This window comes from Drosophila tropicalis, unplaced genomic scaffold (assembly GCF_018151085.1).
Source record: "Drosophila tropicalis isolate 14030-0801.00 unplaced genomic scaffold, ASM1815108v1 contig_867, whole genome shotgun sequence".
NCBI classification, from domain to species: Eukaryota; Metazoa; Arthropoda; class Insecta; order Diptera; family Drosophilidae; genus Drosophila; species Drosophila tropicalis.
The window spans coordinates 2,011,735-2,028,105 of NW_027173362.1; the positions used below are offsets into that span (position 1 = coordinate 2,011,735).

The following is a 16,371-nucleotide window of genomic DNA, read 5'->3' on the forward strand; positions in this document are numbered from 1 at the left end:
AAATGATTGGAATAGAACAGATCGCACCCTCCACTAATAATGCTGTGTTGACGGCGAATCCCAATGTTATCCAGACCCAAAACATACAAAGTGCGGCCGGGAACAGTTCAGATGACGATAATCCGTTGGAAGTGGTCAATCGCAGTCCGGAGAACAAGAAGCGTTGCTATGGCTTAAACCGTAACTTTCGTTAATCATAAAATAGTCGATTAATTTCATGTTTGATATTATCTGAAGAAAATTACGTGACAAAATAGTTTAATCTCTTTCATTTTGCTAGCGTTCTATTGAAGTCATCGCAAACTTTCATCAAGTAGGCGATGCTTGTTTAAATTTCCAGGTTTCAGTTTTTCATTTTTTCAAGTAGGCGCTGCCAGTTTGGAAGGAGGCAAAAAGTTGATATACCGAACCGAGATCTTGTATATTTTCATACCAATTTCATTCACATAAACGACAAGTTGTTTCCAAATAATAATTTTAACTTTAACATACATAATTTATAGAATTTCCAATTTTTAAGACGTATCAAAGTGATCAAAATTGTTTGTATCAAATTTTTCGACGGTTCAGACGCGATTTTTGATTAAAATGCTATCACACGCGAAAAAATCAAAAACCTCGTCGGTCTATTTTCTTAATCGAAAGCCCGTAATGGCTTACATGTCAGTCGAAGCCGAAAAACGGACCGGGCTATACGAGCATGAACGACCGACTTGCTCCAGGAACCGGGACCGGTATGATGATGATACTTCGTCAACTAGCTCATATCCCACCAAAGCCATTGTTGAGGTGGATCCCAGGACTGGTGGTCCAAGAGTGCGTCATGGGCAATACGAGGAATCCGATTCTGACGATAGTTCGACAGAAAGTTCATCTGGAAGTGGGGACATGAGGGAACAATGCCGCCAGCCTGTTTTGTATCTAAAACGAGCTAAGGCCAAGATAAATCTACATTATGACGTGGATAACTCCATACCGAAGGGTCGTCCATTGAAGATGGTGCCACTTGGAGTGCTCAGACCTACTAGCTTTGAGCCAACTTCAAACGTAGCTCGAAGGATGGATAAAAGCACTTCGATGCCGTCCAAAGGCATATATAACAGCACTTCGATAACATCCCAGGGCGTGCGCAAGACTACTGTGAAGGACAAGGCTACCTCAATGGTAGGTCTTGGGGTTGGTGTTAAAAGTTACCACGATGGGAGCGATGCAGAGACCTCAGCCGATCGCGCTGCGGAAAACTTGTGCTATGCTCTAAGCATGTATGATGTTTCTCTGGAGACGTTTACCAGAGGCGTGGAACTAGTACGAAAGGAGGATGCCAAATCGATGACTGAGAATCGCAAGACTTTCTGTGGTTCGCCAGCAGAAGATGCCAAATTCAGAACCCATGGTCAGACGGTTCGAAGTGCTTCGACAGAAACTGTATGCAGCTTTGTCTCTATGCCCCCCAATATTACCCAGAGCACCATGGAAGTAGTCGAGAGCGACTACGACACAGAAACTGAGGCAACTTCAGCCAAGAGCTACCGCGATGCAGGAACTGAGACTCCAGCCAGGAGCTATTGCGACGCAGGAACTGAGACTCCAGCCAGGAGCTATTGCGACGCATCTATTGAGACGGAGCAAGTAAAGTGCCCGTGGCAATGCAAGTGCGAGGCAAATTTTGAGGAACTGAAGAAATCTTTGGACGAAATTCGAGCAGATCTCAATAGACAATATCAGATGATATCAATGAAAGGCCTTGAGTTTACCATTGAATCTCTGGACCAAGATTCATCCAACGGAGAGTGGCCTACGGCGACTCCACTCAATAACAGTCGCTCTACCTATGAGTTGACTGAACCGACTGATGGCCAACTCGAAAGTTCAAGCCCCTATGAAGGACACAACTCCGTCCCAACCGTGGATAAGGATAAAGCATTTAACTACATGATAGACGTCATAGGAGAACAGAACTTAAATGTGCCTAAAACTGATGTGCCTCGTCTCAAACGGTCTGTATCGATGGACCCCAAGCTCTACAGGAACACCGAAATTCCACCAGAGGATCAGGATGACGAAGCTAAGTCAGCCGAACCGGAAATATCGGTGGCCCAACTAACTGGTATGCAACTAGAAACCCAGATCTAACAAATCTTTATGTATTTCGTATTTTCAAAAAATTGTTTAATGTAAAAGTTGACAGTTGTCACTAAGTTGATCGTCTGACCAAATTTGGTCCATTGTATTAATTGCTGTTTCGTTGGTTTCTACGCCATAAATATATATACGTGCCGTTATATGTATATTCAACAATCAATATTTTGATAGTTTTTTTTCTTCTAAATTCATCACAGGTTTAGAAAATGTTTTTGCCAGTTATTTTTTAAATCCCGGCGGCTATAATTTTTACCTTGGAGGTAAAACTTTTCTCTTTCTGGTTTTGAGCAAGCTTTCCCTTAACGTAGGATTTAAGAGTAGCTATAGTTTGCTATCAATTTATTTGTCTTGTCGATAACTATTCATGCCGGTCACGCAACACGCGCCCATCTCTAGTCTTGAGTCACAGCACGAAAAATCGATAGAGATGACAAAGTCATCGATAGTTAGTACAATATCGAAATTTTGTCAAATAAATACCGTCGCTGTTACTGTTTTTGCTGTTGCTTCGTATTTCCCGTGTGTTTTCTGTGTTTTCTTTTCCCCTTACTCAAAATCACAAATCAATATGGTAAGTGGAATGCCAACCGAAAATTTAAGGAATCTTCCACAAACTTAATAATTTCTGACATGCTATGTGCAATTTTTATTTTTACAGGCAGCTTACACCGAGGATCAGTTAGCTGGTGAGTGTTCTTGTTTGTATGTGTGTGTGTGTGTGTGTGTGCGTTTGCGGGTGAGTGCGTTTTGTGGGTGGGTGTGGATTGTGGGTTGCAGTTCAAAGTGCCAACAATTCAGGTCTTAAGAAAGAAAACAGAAGAAACAAATTGAATTTTGCATGCGCTGGCAAAACTTTTTGTTGTCTGTCTCATTGAGTGTGCGTGTGTGTGAGTGTGACTTTGGTGGTATAAGTGTGTCCATGTGTATGTGAAAGTATGTTACACATCTCATATGCATGAATCATTGATAAATAAACTGTAAAAAGACATATGTACATATGTATAAAAATTGAAGATGAGGGGAACGAACCGATCGAACTGGTTCGCCTTTAACACATTAATGACTCACCCGGCAAGCAGCAGCGACGACACAACCACCAACAACAACAACAACAACATGAGAAGATTAGATTATGATGGGAGAGAACGGGAGCGACAATAAAAATGAGAGAGAGCCAGCCGGTGACCAGGACTCACTGCATCACTGCATGACTGCAACATTCAATCTGAGCTGCATCTGTGGGCAGTCTTTTGATTTATACAAAAGCAAAATGTTGCAAGTTGCCATTTAAGGCTCCCGCTTCCCTCACCACCATCACCACTATATCAGGCACCTCTCCTCCATCCTTCCTTTCTTCCTGCCCGTTGAGCGAATCATTCTCTTGCCCTCTCTCTTCCACTCATTGATAACTTAATCAAAATCAATTGACGAATTAACTCGAATTCGCTTTTTGTGACGTCATCTTGACCGACCGCCTTATCGCCGTCTCCGCCCCTTGTTGTTGTTGTGGTGTTTCAGTGGAGCGTTTTAGTCTTTACCTAAAATGGCAATATTCAATTTTTATGGCCATATTTGGCATGTTGCATGGTGGAGAGCAACGCATTGATAACATATTGACAAAAAACACACAATGTTGTGACGGCATTTACAAGCCGATTCATTGTATACCCTGCAATTAATTCGCTTTTCAAAACATTTAAAATCGATCCACAGTAGAAAACCTAACAATTTCGGGTAATCTAACCGATTATGCCACTAAGCATGGCCAAAAGATAACATTCTTGATAGCGTATCACTTAACGTGATAATCAATGCTAAAATTCCAACATTTTTCTACATATTGATGTCCTTGTTGAAGGTTATTAGTTTTTTCCAAGAACTTGACTTACCTTTCAAAAGGACTTTATGAGCACATGTATGCTCTGGGTCTTAGTGGGGAAACTCAATTGTCTGGTTAGGGTATGTGAAAAACCGAAACGCACTTAACACACACACACACACACAAAATATCTGTTGTAGTTGTCACTATGGATTCGGAGGAGGCCATCTGTTGCAGGTTCTCTCTTCCTCTCAGTAGCACTTAAAACATTCAGCGAAACGGTTACCACCCAATCTCATCATCCTTCTACAGAATTATTATGTATTACTACACAAATCATGTGAAGCCCACATTTACCACACTGGAAGGTTGGCTTATCTTTTCTCCCTTCCTTCCCTTTCACCACCCACCGACCCAACCTACTCCTACTCAACATAAGATATTAATCTGTTAACCCCTCATTTCTCCCCATAGAATTCCAGGAGGCCTTCAATTTGTTCGATAATCGAGGTGATGGAAAAATCCAATTGAGCCAAGTGGGTGAATGTTTGCGTGCCTTGGGCCAAAACCCAACCGAATCGGACGTGAAGAAATGCACACACCAATTGAAATCGGATGAGAGGATCTCGTTTGAAGTCTTTCTGCCCATCTACCAGGCGATCTCAAAGGCACGTTCTGGCGACACCGCCGATGATTTCATTGAGGGTCTGCGCCATTTTGATAAGGATGCCAGCGGCTACATATCCTCGGCCGAATTGCGTCATCTCTTGACCACCTTGGGTGAGAAATTGACAGACGAGGAGGTCGAACAGCTGTTGGCCAATATGGAGGACCAGCAAGGCAATATCAACTACGAGGAGTTTGTGCACATGGTCATGAGCGGTTAGCTGCTCCATCGTAATCATCATCATCACAATCAGTTGATGAAGATTGCAGGTCGGATATGATCAGATGTACTTACTCTTAGAGAAGCAGCAGCAACCAACCTATCCAATAATAATACACTTAATTAAACACCTGCCACGAGCTAGTTAACCGCCGTTGTTCATTCCGCCAAAATAACGAAGAAAGAAATCCAATTCCAAAAAGGACTACCATTAATTTATACGGCAACATTTTGTTTGTATTCAAACTATTCTGTTTTTTTTTTTTTGTTCAACCATTTATTTTTTGTGTAAGATTCGGCCATAGAAATCTGATGTATATCGAAAGACGATAACAATGCTCCGAATTAAATATATAAATGCATATGTTTCGAAAGCGATTCGAAATTATCTTTTTTTTCTGAATTGCTTTCACTTCCATCTTTTGTAAACTTTTACAAATTACACACACATCCAAAATATTGAAATGTATTGCATGTACAAAAAAGATATATATATATATTTATATATATCTGTTATACACCAAGATTCTGGCGTCATTTTTGTTTCTTATCAACCAATACATATGTATATCCATTTATATCTATATCTTATACTATATATCTACACATTAAGACTCTGAAGTCTATCCAAAAGAAAAGTATTTCTAAATTAAAATCGGGCGTTATACGAAGATTTATTAGAGTAATTCAATTTACATATAACAAGCGCATTTCTAAACGTTTTACATGTGTCTTTTTTTTGTAATAATTTAATACTTGTATTTAATAAATAATAAACAGGAAACATAACTGAATTGTAGGCCTTTTTATAAACGAAAGAAAAATTTAAAAAAAGAGAAAAATAAGAATCCACCTTACGTGAAACCCAAGGCTAAGCATTGTGTTTTTATTTCCTCAAAAGGGGGGATCGTTACCAATCGGTGAGATTTGGATGTGGATTAATTACCCAAAGCACTCCAGGCTGGGCACAAGATTAAGGAAATGCCTCATAGACGAAGGCGGAGCAGCATTTTTACACAAATTGAAACACTTCCTCGAATTGCTTCATAGAAAAATCTGTGACAATTTACAACTAGTTACATAGTTGGCCAACAAGCTCTTGGCCCCTAAATGTGGCCAAAAAAAAAAAAAAAAAAAAAACCATTCCAAACATGATTTATATCGAAAGGAAAAGCAGTTCGCGTAAACCGGACCAGGACCAGGGTCTGGGTCTTTTGATATTGGGCCATTTTAGTGCGTTCATTTAGAGTGACCATTTTACTGCCGGCCACAAAGCTCGGGGAGTGGGAGTGGCAGTTGGTAGGAGGATAACCAGTTATCTCTGGCAAGTGCGTAGACTTCCGTTTTGTCATTTTTCATCTCTTTTGAGTTTTCCATTTTCAATGGGGAATTTGTATAAAAACCTAGAGCCACCTTCAATGGGTTCAGCAAACGTTGGGCAACCACTGAGGAGATCAGGCGATATGATCGGATCATCAATAAAAGTAATCATTGGCCTGGTGCTGCTGCTAGGAGCCGCTGCCAATGGCCAGCAACTGTTCTTGCTGCGACCCCAGAGATCCCTTTATGAGGCTCCAAGCCTGGGTTGGAATACAATTGGTTCATTTGGTGGCATAAATCCAATTGGATTGGGTCACATGAGCAAGGATGAGCTTATAACTCTGCTGGATGCGTGGCGCGAGGTGGAAGAGGAGAGTAAACTACCAGAAGAATTGAAACCAGCTCCAGAGATAATCACACCACCTGCTCCCCCACCACCACCTCCACCACCACCACCACCACCACCACCACCTCCACCACCACCAGTGCTTCCTCCACCTCCACCGCCTCCTCCAGTTGTTATAGCTCCGTCAATTCCTCCACCAGGAGCACCAGTCACAGTACGCCTTCCCGCATTTGTGCCTGTCCAGTTGGCTGCCATGTGGACACCTCCACTGGGAGGAGTTGCAGCTGCAGCTGGTGGAGCTGCTGCAGTTGGACCCGGAGCTGGAGCCACTGCCACTGCCAATGCGGAAGTCGCAGCTTCCCGACTCTTCCGTTTTATGCCGTTGCCGGTGATGGCCGGTTCGGCCCGGTCTCGTCCTCCAGCTCAGCAACAGGTGAAGAACACTTTGGACAGTATTGAAGCCGAACTCTCAGCTCCGGCTCCCAAATTGGTTAAGCCCAAACCGAAAACAACTTTGCCACAGAAACCTAAACTGGCTTCAGCTTCCACCCTTCCGCCTTCGTTTCGTCCGAGGTAAGCCTCTACATATACATCCATCCATATATATCTATTCCTACATCGGATTCTCATTTTAATATACAGATTCGGTTTGCCTCCGTATCTGGCCAATGCTCCTGGACGCTTGGAATTGGTTCCCTCATCACAGATCATTGGCGATTGGCGAGAGTAATCCAAAGAACAAAAATCCAAATGTTTCTTATGGCATTTTCTTTTGTTTTGTTTTTTTTTTTTTTTTTATATTTTAAGTTCATGTTTTCCATGTACCCTCAAAATACATCATCAGTCATAGGATTAATTGAAATGAATAACTTTCGTTTTGGATTTGAAGACTACATCAGTCCAGGAATATATATATGTACATATGTACATGGGTGGCTATAGAGTGGGATGACTTAAATACTTGAAATACTTTTAAAAAATTATTTTAGAAATTGGATTCTTTAATTTCCCACTCGGCATTTGGAACACTATTTGAACCGAAATCACTTTGAAGAGTTTATTAGGAGCCCACTTGTCGTTTTAAAACTCTTCCATATGATCAAAATCTGATTTATAAAAAGTCAATGACAAAAAATATGACTATAAAAGTAGTTGAAATTGATTAAAGGAGGCCAGGATGAGGATCAGAGAGTGGGCTTCAATTTTCGTCACTTTTCATTAGAAAAGGATCTGAAGATGAGTAGGATATATGATTGGAATTTTTCCTTAGATTTATGTTGCATTTGGGAAGTATTCAAACTTTACCTCAAAATGTAAGAGAATTTTTAGTTTATTTAAAAACACATAGAAACAAACAAATTTTACTCATCTCAATTATATTAAATCTCTTATAAACTCCTCAATTAAGACATCTTAACGGTTTTTTATTTAAAAACTTTATTTCAAGTCGTTATATTTCTTATTTCTCATTTCTATTTAAACTTAAAATTTAAATTTAAATTAAATGTTCGTGCATCTGAAATGATTGGTTTAATTTCTTTTGTTAAGCTTTTAGTTAACTATTTGATTTTTTGAATTGAATTTAGGTCTTAAATCTTAATTTTTAGTAGAAATATTGAATTCGTTGCATTTTAGAATGACTTTGGGAGGGGCTTAATGAGGAAAATTTTATTTCTAACCTTTGCAGATTTCCAAATTCTATCGATGGCGCGCCGAAACAATCGATATGTTTGCCAGTATCGATAGTTTGACATCGATTTTTTTTGCCAACACTATAGCTGACGTGTTTCATATCAAAAACAACAACAAATATTTCATATATCAAAATCATAATTTCACAGAAACGGAAGCAATGTCGAAGACCAACTAGGAAATAAAAGACCACGAACCACATCTGATGAGAGAGGGACAGCCAGAGAAGTGAGCTTCTGATTTCAAAATTAAATTTTGAATAAAAATTACAAATTTCCCCTCTTCAAATGAAATTATTGTAGGCTCTTAATGGGAATCGAGCAACAAAAACAGCACCAGCACCAGCAGCAACACTAGACCAAGAGGCCTAGACGGAGGCAGAAACAGCGGCGGCGGCAGCGGCAAACTGTAGCCGTGGCCAGTTGTTAGTTGATAGCGCTAGCAATAAAAAAAAGAGAGAGTAGATACACGCGAGGTAAACTGCTGTGAATCTTGTTCTGATTTCGAGTTCGAGCCCAGATTGAAGTTAGCAAACACATAATGGCACAGTTAACGATGATTGGCCGTGTCAGCGATGGTCTGCCACTGGTGGGCACCATGCAGGACGATGAGCAGGTCGGTTGTCGTGTTGGGGGTCACCATCCAACTTTCACTTTCGGTTGATGATTATCGTTTAACATGTTATGTTTATGTTTACAGAGCGGACGCAGCGTATTGGACTATCAGAATCAGGCTAAAATGTTATTTCGGAAATTGGGAAGCAACTCTCCGGCGCGCAGTAGCATCGAGACAGGACCATATCTATTCCAGTAAGTGAAATGGCGATGATGATTCACTATTAGGCACTCTTTGAACCCATCTTACTACTTTCCGTTCGTTGCTCAATTTCACTTCTTTGAGTTTGTTTTTGTTTTTGCTTTGTGCAGCTATCTAATCGAGAATGATGTGTGCTACCTGGTCATGGTTGATAAAATGTATTCCAAACGATTGGCCTTCAACTATTTGGAGGATTTGGCTAAAGAGTTTCATGCAAATTACGGACGGCGAGTGAACTCTGTGACACGACCCTACGCATTCATCGAATTCGATGTCTATATACAAAAGTCGAAAAAGCAATTGACAGATCGTCGACGTAATATAAGTAGCATTAATACCCAGTTGCAAGACGTCCAAAGGATAATGGTGCAAAACATTGATGATGTCCTACAACGTGGCACAGTTTTAGCAGGTAAAAATCTCAACTTATTTCGTCTTGCCGAATTTGAAATACCCTTGTAAATCAAAATTCGTAATCAAAAATGTTTTTTGCCATTTCTCATTTACAGAGCTCGATACGAAAACCCAAAACTTGTCTCTGATGTCACAGAAATACAAAAAAGATGCCAAATTATTAAATCGTAAATCGATGTATGTGAAGGCAGCTGCTCTGGGCACTATATTCCTAGTGTTTATTTTATATTTTTGGGTTTTGTAATACCAAGTTCTAGGAGACATTTCTTTAACGCTTAGTTTTCTCTATTATTTTACCCCCCTTTTTTTTGCTATTGTAAAATCGTTTGTTCTTTAATATCCTTTCTCCCTTATTTGATATTTTCTCTGTGTGGCTTAGTCTTTAGATCACTGAAAATTGAATATAAGTGTGTGTTATTTTCTTTCGGTTAATTGATTTAAGAAAAAAATATATTGTAAATTAAGAGTTTGAAAAAGAAAGTGAAAAAAAGCTAATGCAACTGATAAATCGATGGGTGATGTGCGACATTAATAAAATACATAAATATATATGAAAGAAAAACTAAAATGAAAGACAGAAAATATATGGAATTACAATTTTAGGCAATTTATATTAGAAATGTTTAAGGAGAAATAAATTAATTTACAATGTTTAAAGAAAACAAAAAAAAAAAATGGGCAAAGTTTATAATACATATATCCAGAAAGCAAACCAGATTTCAATTTTGTTTTGGCTCTAAAACTATTATAGGGGATTTACCTGGATTTATTCAATATTGTACCCATCTCATTATTTATGTATAGGATTAGACACCTTTTGGTTTCGCATATATGTATTTCGAATTGGAATTTAATACTTTTTTTAAGTTTTCTGTTGAATGAATCTGAAGAGCTCATTTACTCACAAGTTCAGTTAATTACTAACTCCCTTGTTCATCTATTTGTCCACTAAATCTATTGTTCACTGTCTACTATCTACTGAGGTTCTTGATCACTTTTTATACTCTTGTGAAAAGGATAGTCAGAAGTTTGCAACGATTAAAGCATCTTCGACTACAACATCGGGTCAAAGTTATTATATTGGCAAATCTGTAATTCTGTCACTTTTATCTTGCTTCCGTTCCCTCAGCAAGGCCACCAATTCTAAGACGTCTTTGGAAACTTCAATGAAACAACAATAATTCCATCATACTTCGACATATATATCCCATATATGTATATATTTCGTTTGATTTTTTAAGTGATCATTTCTACATACATGATATATCATATATCAGATATATATATATATATATGTTATGTGCATATATATTCATTTATTTATATATAGTGTATATGCCCAATCGATATAAATTGTTAATATCAAATTTTTTGTTTGTTTTTTGTTTTTACATTCGACAAAAATGTTACACAAAAAAAAAAAAAAAATTATAAATAAATGTACACTTGGTTTTTGTTATAATATTCATTGTTTTTTTTTTTTATAATTTCTAATATATCCATATTTATGATTGGATACAATATAAATATTATCAAATTTTTAACAAAACAAAAGTTAAAAGTAAAATATCAAAAGTAAAAAGTTAAAATGAAGCAGATAAAAAAATGGTTAAGCCCATTGACAGATTAAGAGAAGAAGAGCAAGCGAAATGCGGCCAGGGAACAGGCTGGGAGGGGGGAACCTAATTTTAATTTGATCTATATAGATATACCCTATATACCCTATATTCCCTATGAGTTTTGGTGTAGAATGTAGTCAAAATTGTATCGCATTTTTTGTTTTGGTTTCTTCATTTTTATGTTGCTCTATATCTATATATGTATATATATATGGTGCTGTTCCACATTCCGATTGGTAATTCCCTAAAAAGTTGCTAAAAGATTCAAAATATTTATATAAAAATATTTAATTGGAAAAGTGCTAATAGAATAGTTTTCTCGGACGGGGTAAATTTCCAGTCTCACGGAAACAAGTTCCACTAAAATGCAAGGATAATTCATCCGAACTGTTTCCCCTGCATGAGCTAGACAAGTTTCTAGCTAATATGATAGGACTACTTTGGGAGGGCTAAGATCTATGAAGGATTTCAATCGAATTGATGGAAGTTACCAAGCGAATTGGGGAACAGCACAGCTAAAATTTTTATTCATTTTTGATTTTCATTTGTATAAATTACAAAATTTGTTGTTGTTTCACTAGAAGCTCTGGCTGTGTTCGGTTGGCTATGAGAACGGAAAAACTAATGAATTATGTATATATACATATGTATATAAACTGATCTAGGTAGGAATATACATATACACATGTCTACTTGTGCATATATAGAGGAAATTCCCGAATCTCTCATCTGGTGAGATTTCCATAGTATAGTTTTTGGTTTTAATATCATTTTTAGATTTCATCATGTTAGGTTGACTTTTTTAAAAAAGGCAGTTTCTTTTCATCATCTACATTTTTGTTTGGTTTCGCTTATGGAGGGAGATTACCAAGCAATGGAAAACCATTTTTTTGTTCTCTTTTTCTTTCTTTTTGTTGGGTACACACTGTACAAAAGAAATGTAATATAAACTATAAAAATAATAGTTAAAAATAACCAAAAAAAAAATTGAATTTTTATAAGTGAGATTCCGTTTGATACCTTATATAGAGGTAAGCCTTAAAACTATACAAAAAAAATATATAATATCAGTATATATATATGTTATAGGTAGTTGTTTATATATGAATTACATAGCTTAGGTAAGAGTAGGTTCTTATTTTTGTTCTTGTTTCTGCTTCTCCGTCTTCGTGTTCTTCTAGTTTATCTAGTGTTGAGTAAGTATCAAAGAGTAATAATCTTAAGTATGTACAGTTGCTTCTCCCCTTCTTCGTCTTTGTCGTTGTCTTTGTTTATTTGAGACGCTGATGATCTGGTGTGCTTTTCAATATATCCGGCTGATGCTGATGCTGGTGATGATGCGCATGCGGATGTGTATGATGATGTCCAGAGCTTAGAGTGCCCGGATGGCTGCCACCGCCACCCCCACTGCCGGCACCCACTCCGATACCGCCGCTACCTGCATGATGGGAACTACTCAGTGTGTGGGAATGGGTCGAGTTCAATGTGTGCGTGGCATGCGAGTTGAGTGTGTTATGCGCCGTGGTTGTCGCATTTGTCGAAGCGGCTGCCGGTCTTTGGGAGGCACGCAACGAACGATGCGAACCATTTCGGGTCAGCGAATTCATTTGCGGAGTTCCGGGCACTGTGTGACCCAGGGCATTCATATAGTCCGCAATGAGCAACGTTATTTCCAATATCTTTGGTTTACTCATGGCAAATAATAGCTTTTGCTCCGATCCATCATCATGGCTAACCACCAGCATGAAGTCATCCTGACAGCCGCCAAAGGTCATCACTGTGCTATAGGGATACCTTGCCACTGGAGACATTGTGGACAACTCTAACACATTGAGGGCATCTTCGGCTATGGCCAACCAGGCCACCGGGGACTGTGCTTGTGCTTGAGCCGTCGCCTCGTTTTGTCGCGGCTTGGCCTGGAAGAGGCAGGCCCCGAAATATGGCCATTTGCGGCAACAGGTCAAATAGATACGTACACAATCCAGTGTGGAACGACCCTTTAGCATTAGCCACTTCGATATGAGCATCTCTTGGACTTCCTTCAGCTGATCGGCTCCCAGGGCATCGCGATAGCGATAGGGATAGAATTTATCCAATGCCTTAAGGCCAACATCCCGGGATTTCTCATGTGTATAGTCGCCCATATCGATTTGTGACATTAGCGACGACAGTTCCAAGGCCAGTTCGCGGGAGAGAGGGAAACGTCCCTGGACAATTTGGGCATTGGTCTGGTAGCAGAGCAACAGGCGCTCCTTATCGGTTTCGCATTTAATCGTATGCTTCCAGTAGAGACGATTCTTATAGCTCATTTGGATGACGCGAGAGTTTTCAAATTTACCAGAACCCTTTTCGCGCAATGCCGTTTCCCATTTGCTTATCACATCGCATAATTTGGCCAAGGGCTCGAGATAGTGCTCGAGATCCTTTTCAATGGGATCGTCGCTGAACAGACAAAAACCATTGGTGGCATCCCTGGTGCCCAGCTCCTGGGCCAATGTCGATTGGAACTCCTCGATAGTTGTCGATCCGTCGAAGGAAACCACCTGCAAGGCATAACAATCAATCGATCAATCAATGCACCGAATTAGTGACTGAAATGTTGACTCACCTGATACGTGGCATTCATCATATGCACGGGAATGGCATGCGGTAACGAATGATGATATGGATTCTTCAGCAATATGGATAGGACTTCCATGCGTGATGGTTTCGTCTCACGTCCACCGTTTTTCAGTGTCCGCTCCAGGGCTCGTTCACAGTAGGCGGCATATTTGCCCGTTTCGGTCTTTGTATCCGCATTGCGTGACAAATGTAACTTAAGGTACCATAAAAGACGACTAGATTTCGGTACAAATAATGAAACGGCTAGAGCAAGTAATTGCCAGCCCTGAACAAAACTATAGGCTGGCGGATTCGATTTGCAATCGATAATGGGCGTGGTCACAGGAGCCTAGATAATAGAATATAATATTTAAGGATTAATTTTAAAATATAATGATAAATTTTTAGAGAATTTCATTTGATTTGAAGATACGTCTATATTAGATAAATATCTAAATTAGTAAATAATTTCTAAGGACTACAAAAAATGAACAGAACTGTACACAACACACACACACACATACAGAATGCCGCTAAAATTTCCCCTCATACCTGTATTGATGTTGGCGAACTGCCATTGGCTTGGGCATGGCTACCCTGTTGGGTATCACAGGTGAACAGGCTTTGGGTGGCGCACAATAGTAATTGCTGTAAATTTCATTGTTCGAAGATCGATAGATCGATAAACGTTCGAAGGTCGTCGTCGTCAAAGGTTGGTTAGTGTTGGAAAACGGTTGGAATTGGATTGGTTGGGTCGACAACGGAAAAACGGTAATGCAAAAATTTTGTTGAAAAAGAAACAAAATAGAAGAGGAAGAGAAGCCAAAAAACATTTGCTGATCAATTGAATAGTAATTTTGTTTTTCGCTTTTTGTTTTGTGTTTTACCCGCTAAAAAAAAAAGTTGTCTTTACTTTTGTTGTTTTTTTTTTTTTTTAACTTTCGCTTATTTAAAAAGCCACAAAATACACGCAAAGTAAAAAAAAATAACTAGATGATATATAGACATTATATATGTACGTATTTGAAGAATAATGCGAGACATTCAAAACAGCAAAATGATTAGAACAGAAACAGAGACAAAGAGAGAGATAGAGACAGAAGAAACACTAAAAATTGTATGTGAGTGTGTAAAGAGAAAGTGAGAGTGAAACGAACAGAGAGAGCCGCTTGGCGGTGATTCACAAACAGTTAGCCAACACTGTATTTCTAGTTGACCGATCTCAAGCGATCGATGCTGGAATATTTGCCAAAAATCATTCGAATTCAACAGGATCAGTTCCTAGGTGTTCAATTGAAGTGATTCGAGGTGAATTAAGTGGAGTTCTCCAGCCGCTCTTCGTTTTTCGATACCTCTTTGTTTTCCTTGGTGGTTTGTTGTGGGTGAGTTGGGTGGTTCTATGTATGTATGTATGTTGGTGGTGTAATGTGTTCTCTTTCGTGTGTATGTTTCTTTATAATGTATGTATGTACAAATATTGTGAAATTTACAGCAAATACTTTATACAATAATTTTGTATGTATATAGAAAGCTAACAAACAGATTGCACAGCAATATATCGGTATTTGTATGTATGTATATCTATTTATATGTATGAACAGTTATGGGGGGAAATTTTATTGTCTGCATATGCTAATAATGATAAAAAAAAAACAGAAAACTATACAAAATAATCGTTTGACAATTGTAAATAATATTGAACATCGTTTAGAGGGAAGTTAGTAGATATAAAACATGCAAAAAATAGTTGAAATTCAAGTTGACTACTAATTATTTATATATTAAGATTTAGTTTATTTTATTTAAGCGTTTTTATAAGCCATTTTTTCTGTCGTATTTGGTTTTTGTTGGTTTGAAGCAAAGCTTTGAAAATAAATATAAATCAATACTCGTATGATACCCGAAAATGTTTATGAAGTGTTACACAAAAGATGTCCTAGCATCTCTTTAGCTATGTATGTGTGTATATAGTAAATGTGCTCTCTATATATATACATATAGACAGACATTGCCATGATCCACGATCTTACACTCGGGGGGGAGCTAGACATGTAACTTTTCTGCATTGCATTTTGCTTTTCTTTTTGTTAGTAAACTAAATTATGAATTTACAATCAAACGAAATTAATTTAAGGTTGGGCTTCTGGGGGAGGGGAGAATAACTCAAACTTTGTCGGATATTGAAGGGAATTGAAAATAAACCAGAAACACACAAAAATTCAAAATTTTTTCTTTCACTAAGATCAATTTGAAGAAGAAGCTTTTGCAACTGAAAAACTTACGCGCGTTTGCTTGCCCAGTTTCTTGTTTACCTGGACGCCGACACTTAGTTTTTGTCCCATATGTCGGGAAGTTTGTTTGATCAATATGCAAATCATTTCGGTTTGCAATTCCGGCATATCCAAACAGTGCTGCAGTGCGTTCTGAGCGAGGACCACATGGTAATCGATGCCAGGTTGATTTACTGCCACAGACATGAATAGTTGAATGCTCTATGAGAGCGGGGGATAGGGGTGAAGAGAAGAGAAATCCATTTTGTATTGGATACAATATGAGACAATTGCAATTGTTGTCTTACCTTGAAGAGCTTAATGGCCTCTGGCTGCATGGTTTCCGTGTGCATGGATGACAATGGAGCTGTAATTGTATCTTTGGTGTGTAGCAATATGGGATGACGCCAGAGAACGCAATCTGCAAAAACATCACAATGTCAGTC

At 38.6% G+C, this 16,371-nt stretch overlaps 4 protein-coding genes across 18 annotated transcripts in view; 3 read left to right on the forward strand and 1 right to left on the reverse strand.

Moving 5' to 3' along the window:
* Window positions 1-437: 437 nt before the first annotated feature.
* Mlc-c (Myosin light chain cytoplasmic) lies at window positions 438-5,716 on the forward strand. Of its 3 annotated transcripts, XM_068298557.1 has the most exons (3): window positions 2,569-2,713; window positions 2,801-2,828; window positions 4,436-5,716. In XM_068298557.1, exons 1-3 carry the CDS (start codon window positions 2,570-2,572, stop codon window positions 4,846-4,848), a joined length of 585 nt encoding a protein of 194 aa, XP_068154658.1. In that variant the 5' UTR covers window position 2,569; the 3' UTR covers window positions 4,849-5,716. The 3 variants fall into 3 exon arrangements, with proteins under 3 accessions (XP_068154657.1, XP_068154658.1, XP_068154659.1); XM_068298556.1 differs by lacking the exons at window positions 2,569-2,713; window positions 2,801-2,828 and adding an exon at window positions 438-2,107; XM_068298558.1 differs by lacking the exons at window positions 2,569-2,713; window positions 2,801-2,828 and adding an exon at window positions 4,208-4,329.
* Window positions 5,717-6,310: 594 nt separating this feature from the next.
* LOC137583636 (uncharacterized) lies at window positions 6,311-7,243 on the forward strand. Its single transcript, XM_068298725.1, has 2 exons — window positions 6,311-7,086; window positions 7,156-7,243. The coding sequence occupies exons 1-2, from the start codon at window positions 6,311-6,313 to the stop codon at window positions 7,241-7,243; spliced, it is 864 nt and encodes a 287-aa protein (XP_068154826.1).
* Window positions 7,244-8,291: 1,048 nt separating this feature from the next.
* On the forward strand, window positions 8,292-10,152 carry Sec22 (vesicle-trafficking protein SEC22). The gene is made up of 5 exons (XM_068298839.1): window positions 8,292-8,433; window positions 8,508-8,820; window positions 8,905-9,014; window positions 9,132-9,433; window positions 9,531-10,152. The coding sequence occupies exons 2-5, from the start codon at window positions 8,746-8,748 to the stop codon at window positions 9,677-9,679; spliced, it is 636 nt and encodes a 211-aa protein (XP_068154940.1). The 5' UTR covers window positions 8,292-8,433; window positions 8,508-8,745; the 3' UTR covers window positions 9,680-10,152.
* Window positions 10,153-10,616: 464 nt separating this feature from the next.
* Window positions 10,617-16,371, reverse strand: part of LOC137583721 (uncharacterized protein CG43867) — a 110,073-nt gene continuing 104,318 nt past the window's right edge. For 6 of the 13 annotated variants that reach the window (XM_068298830.1, XM_068298825.1, XM_068298829.1 and 3 more), the window contains 5 exons: window positions 16,234-16,346; window positions 15,938-16,147; window positions 14,208-14,303; window positions 13,663-14,004; window positions 10,617-13,597 (listed from right to left, as the gene is read on the reverse strand). In XM_068298830.1, the coding sequence (XP_068154931.1) occupies window positions 12,326-13,597; window positions 13,663-14,004; window positions 14,208-14,303; window positions 15,938-16,147; window positions 16,234-16,346 (2,033 nt within the window). In that variant the 3' untranslated portion in view covers window positions 10,617-12,325. The remainder of the gene's footprint in view (window positions 13,598-13,662; window positions 14,005-14,207; window positions 14,304-15,937; window positions 16,148-16,233; window positions 16,347-16,371) is intronic. The other 7 variants (XM_068298826.1, XM_068298831.1, XM_068298833.1 and 4 more) reach the window with 3 other exon arrangements.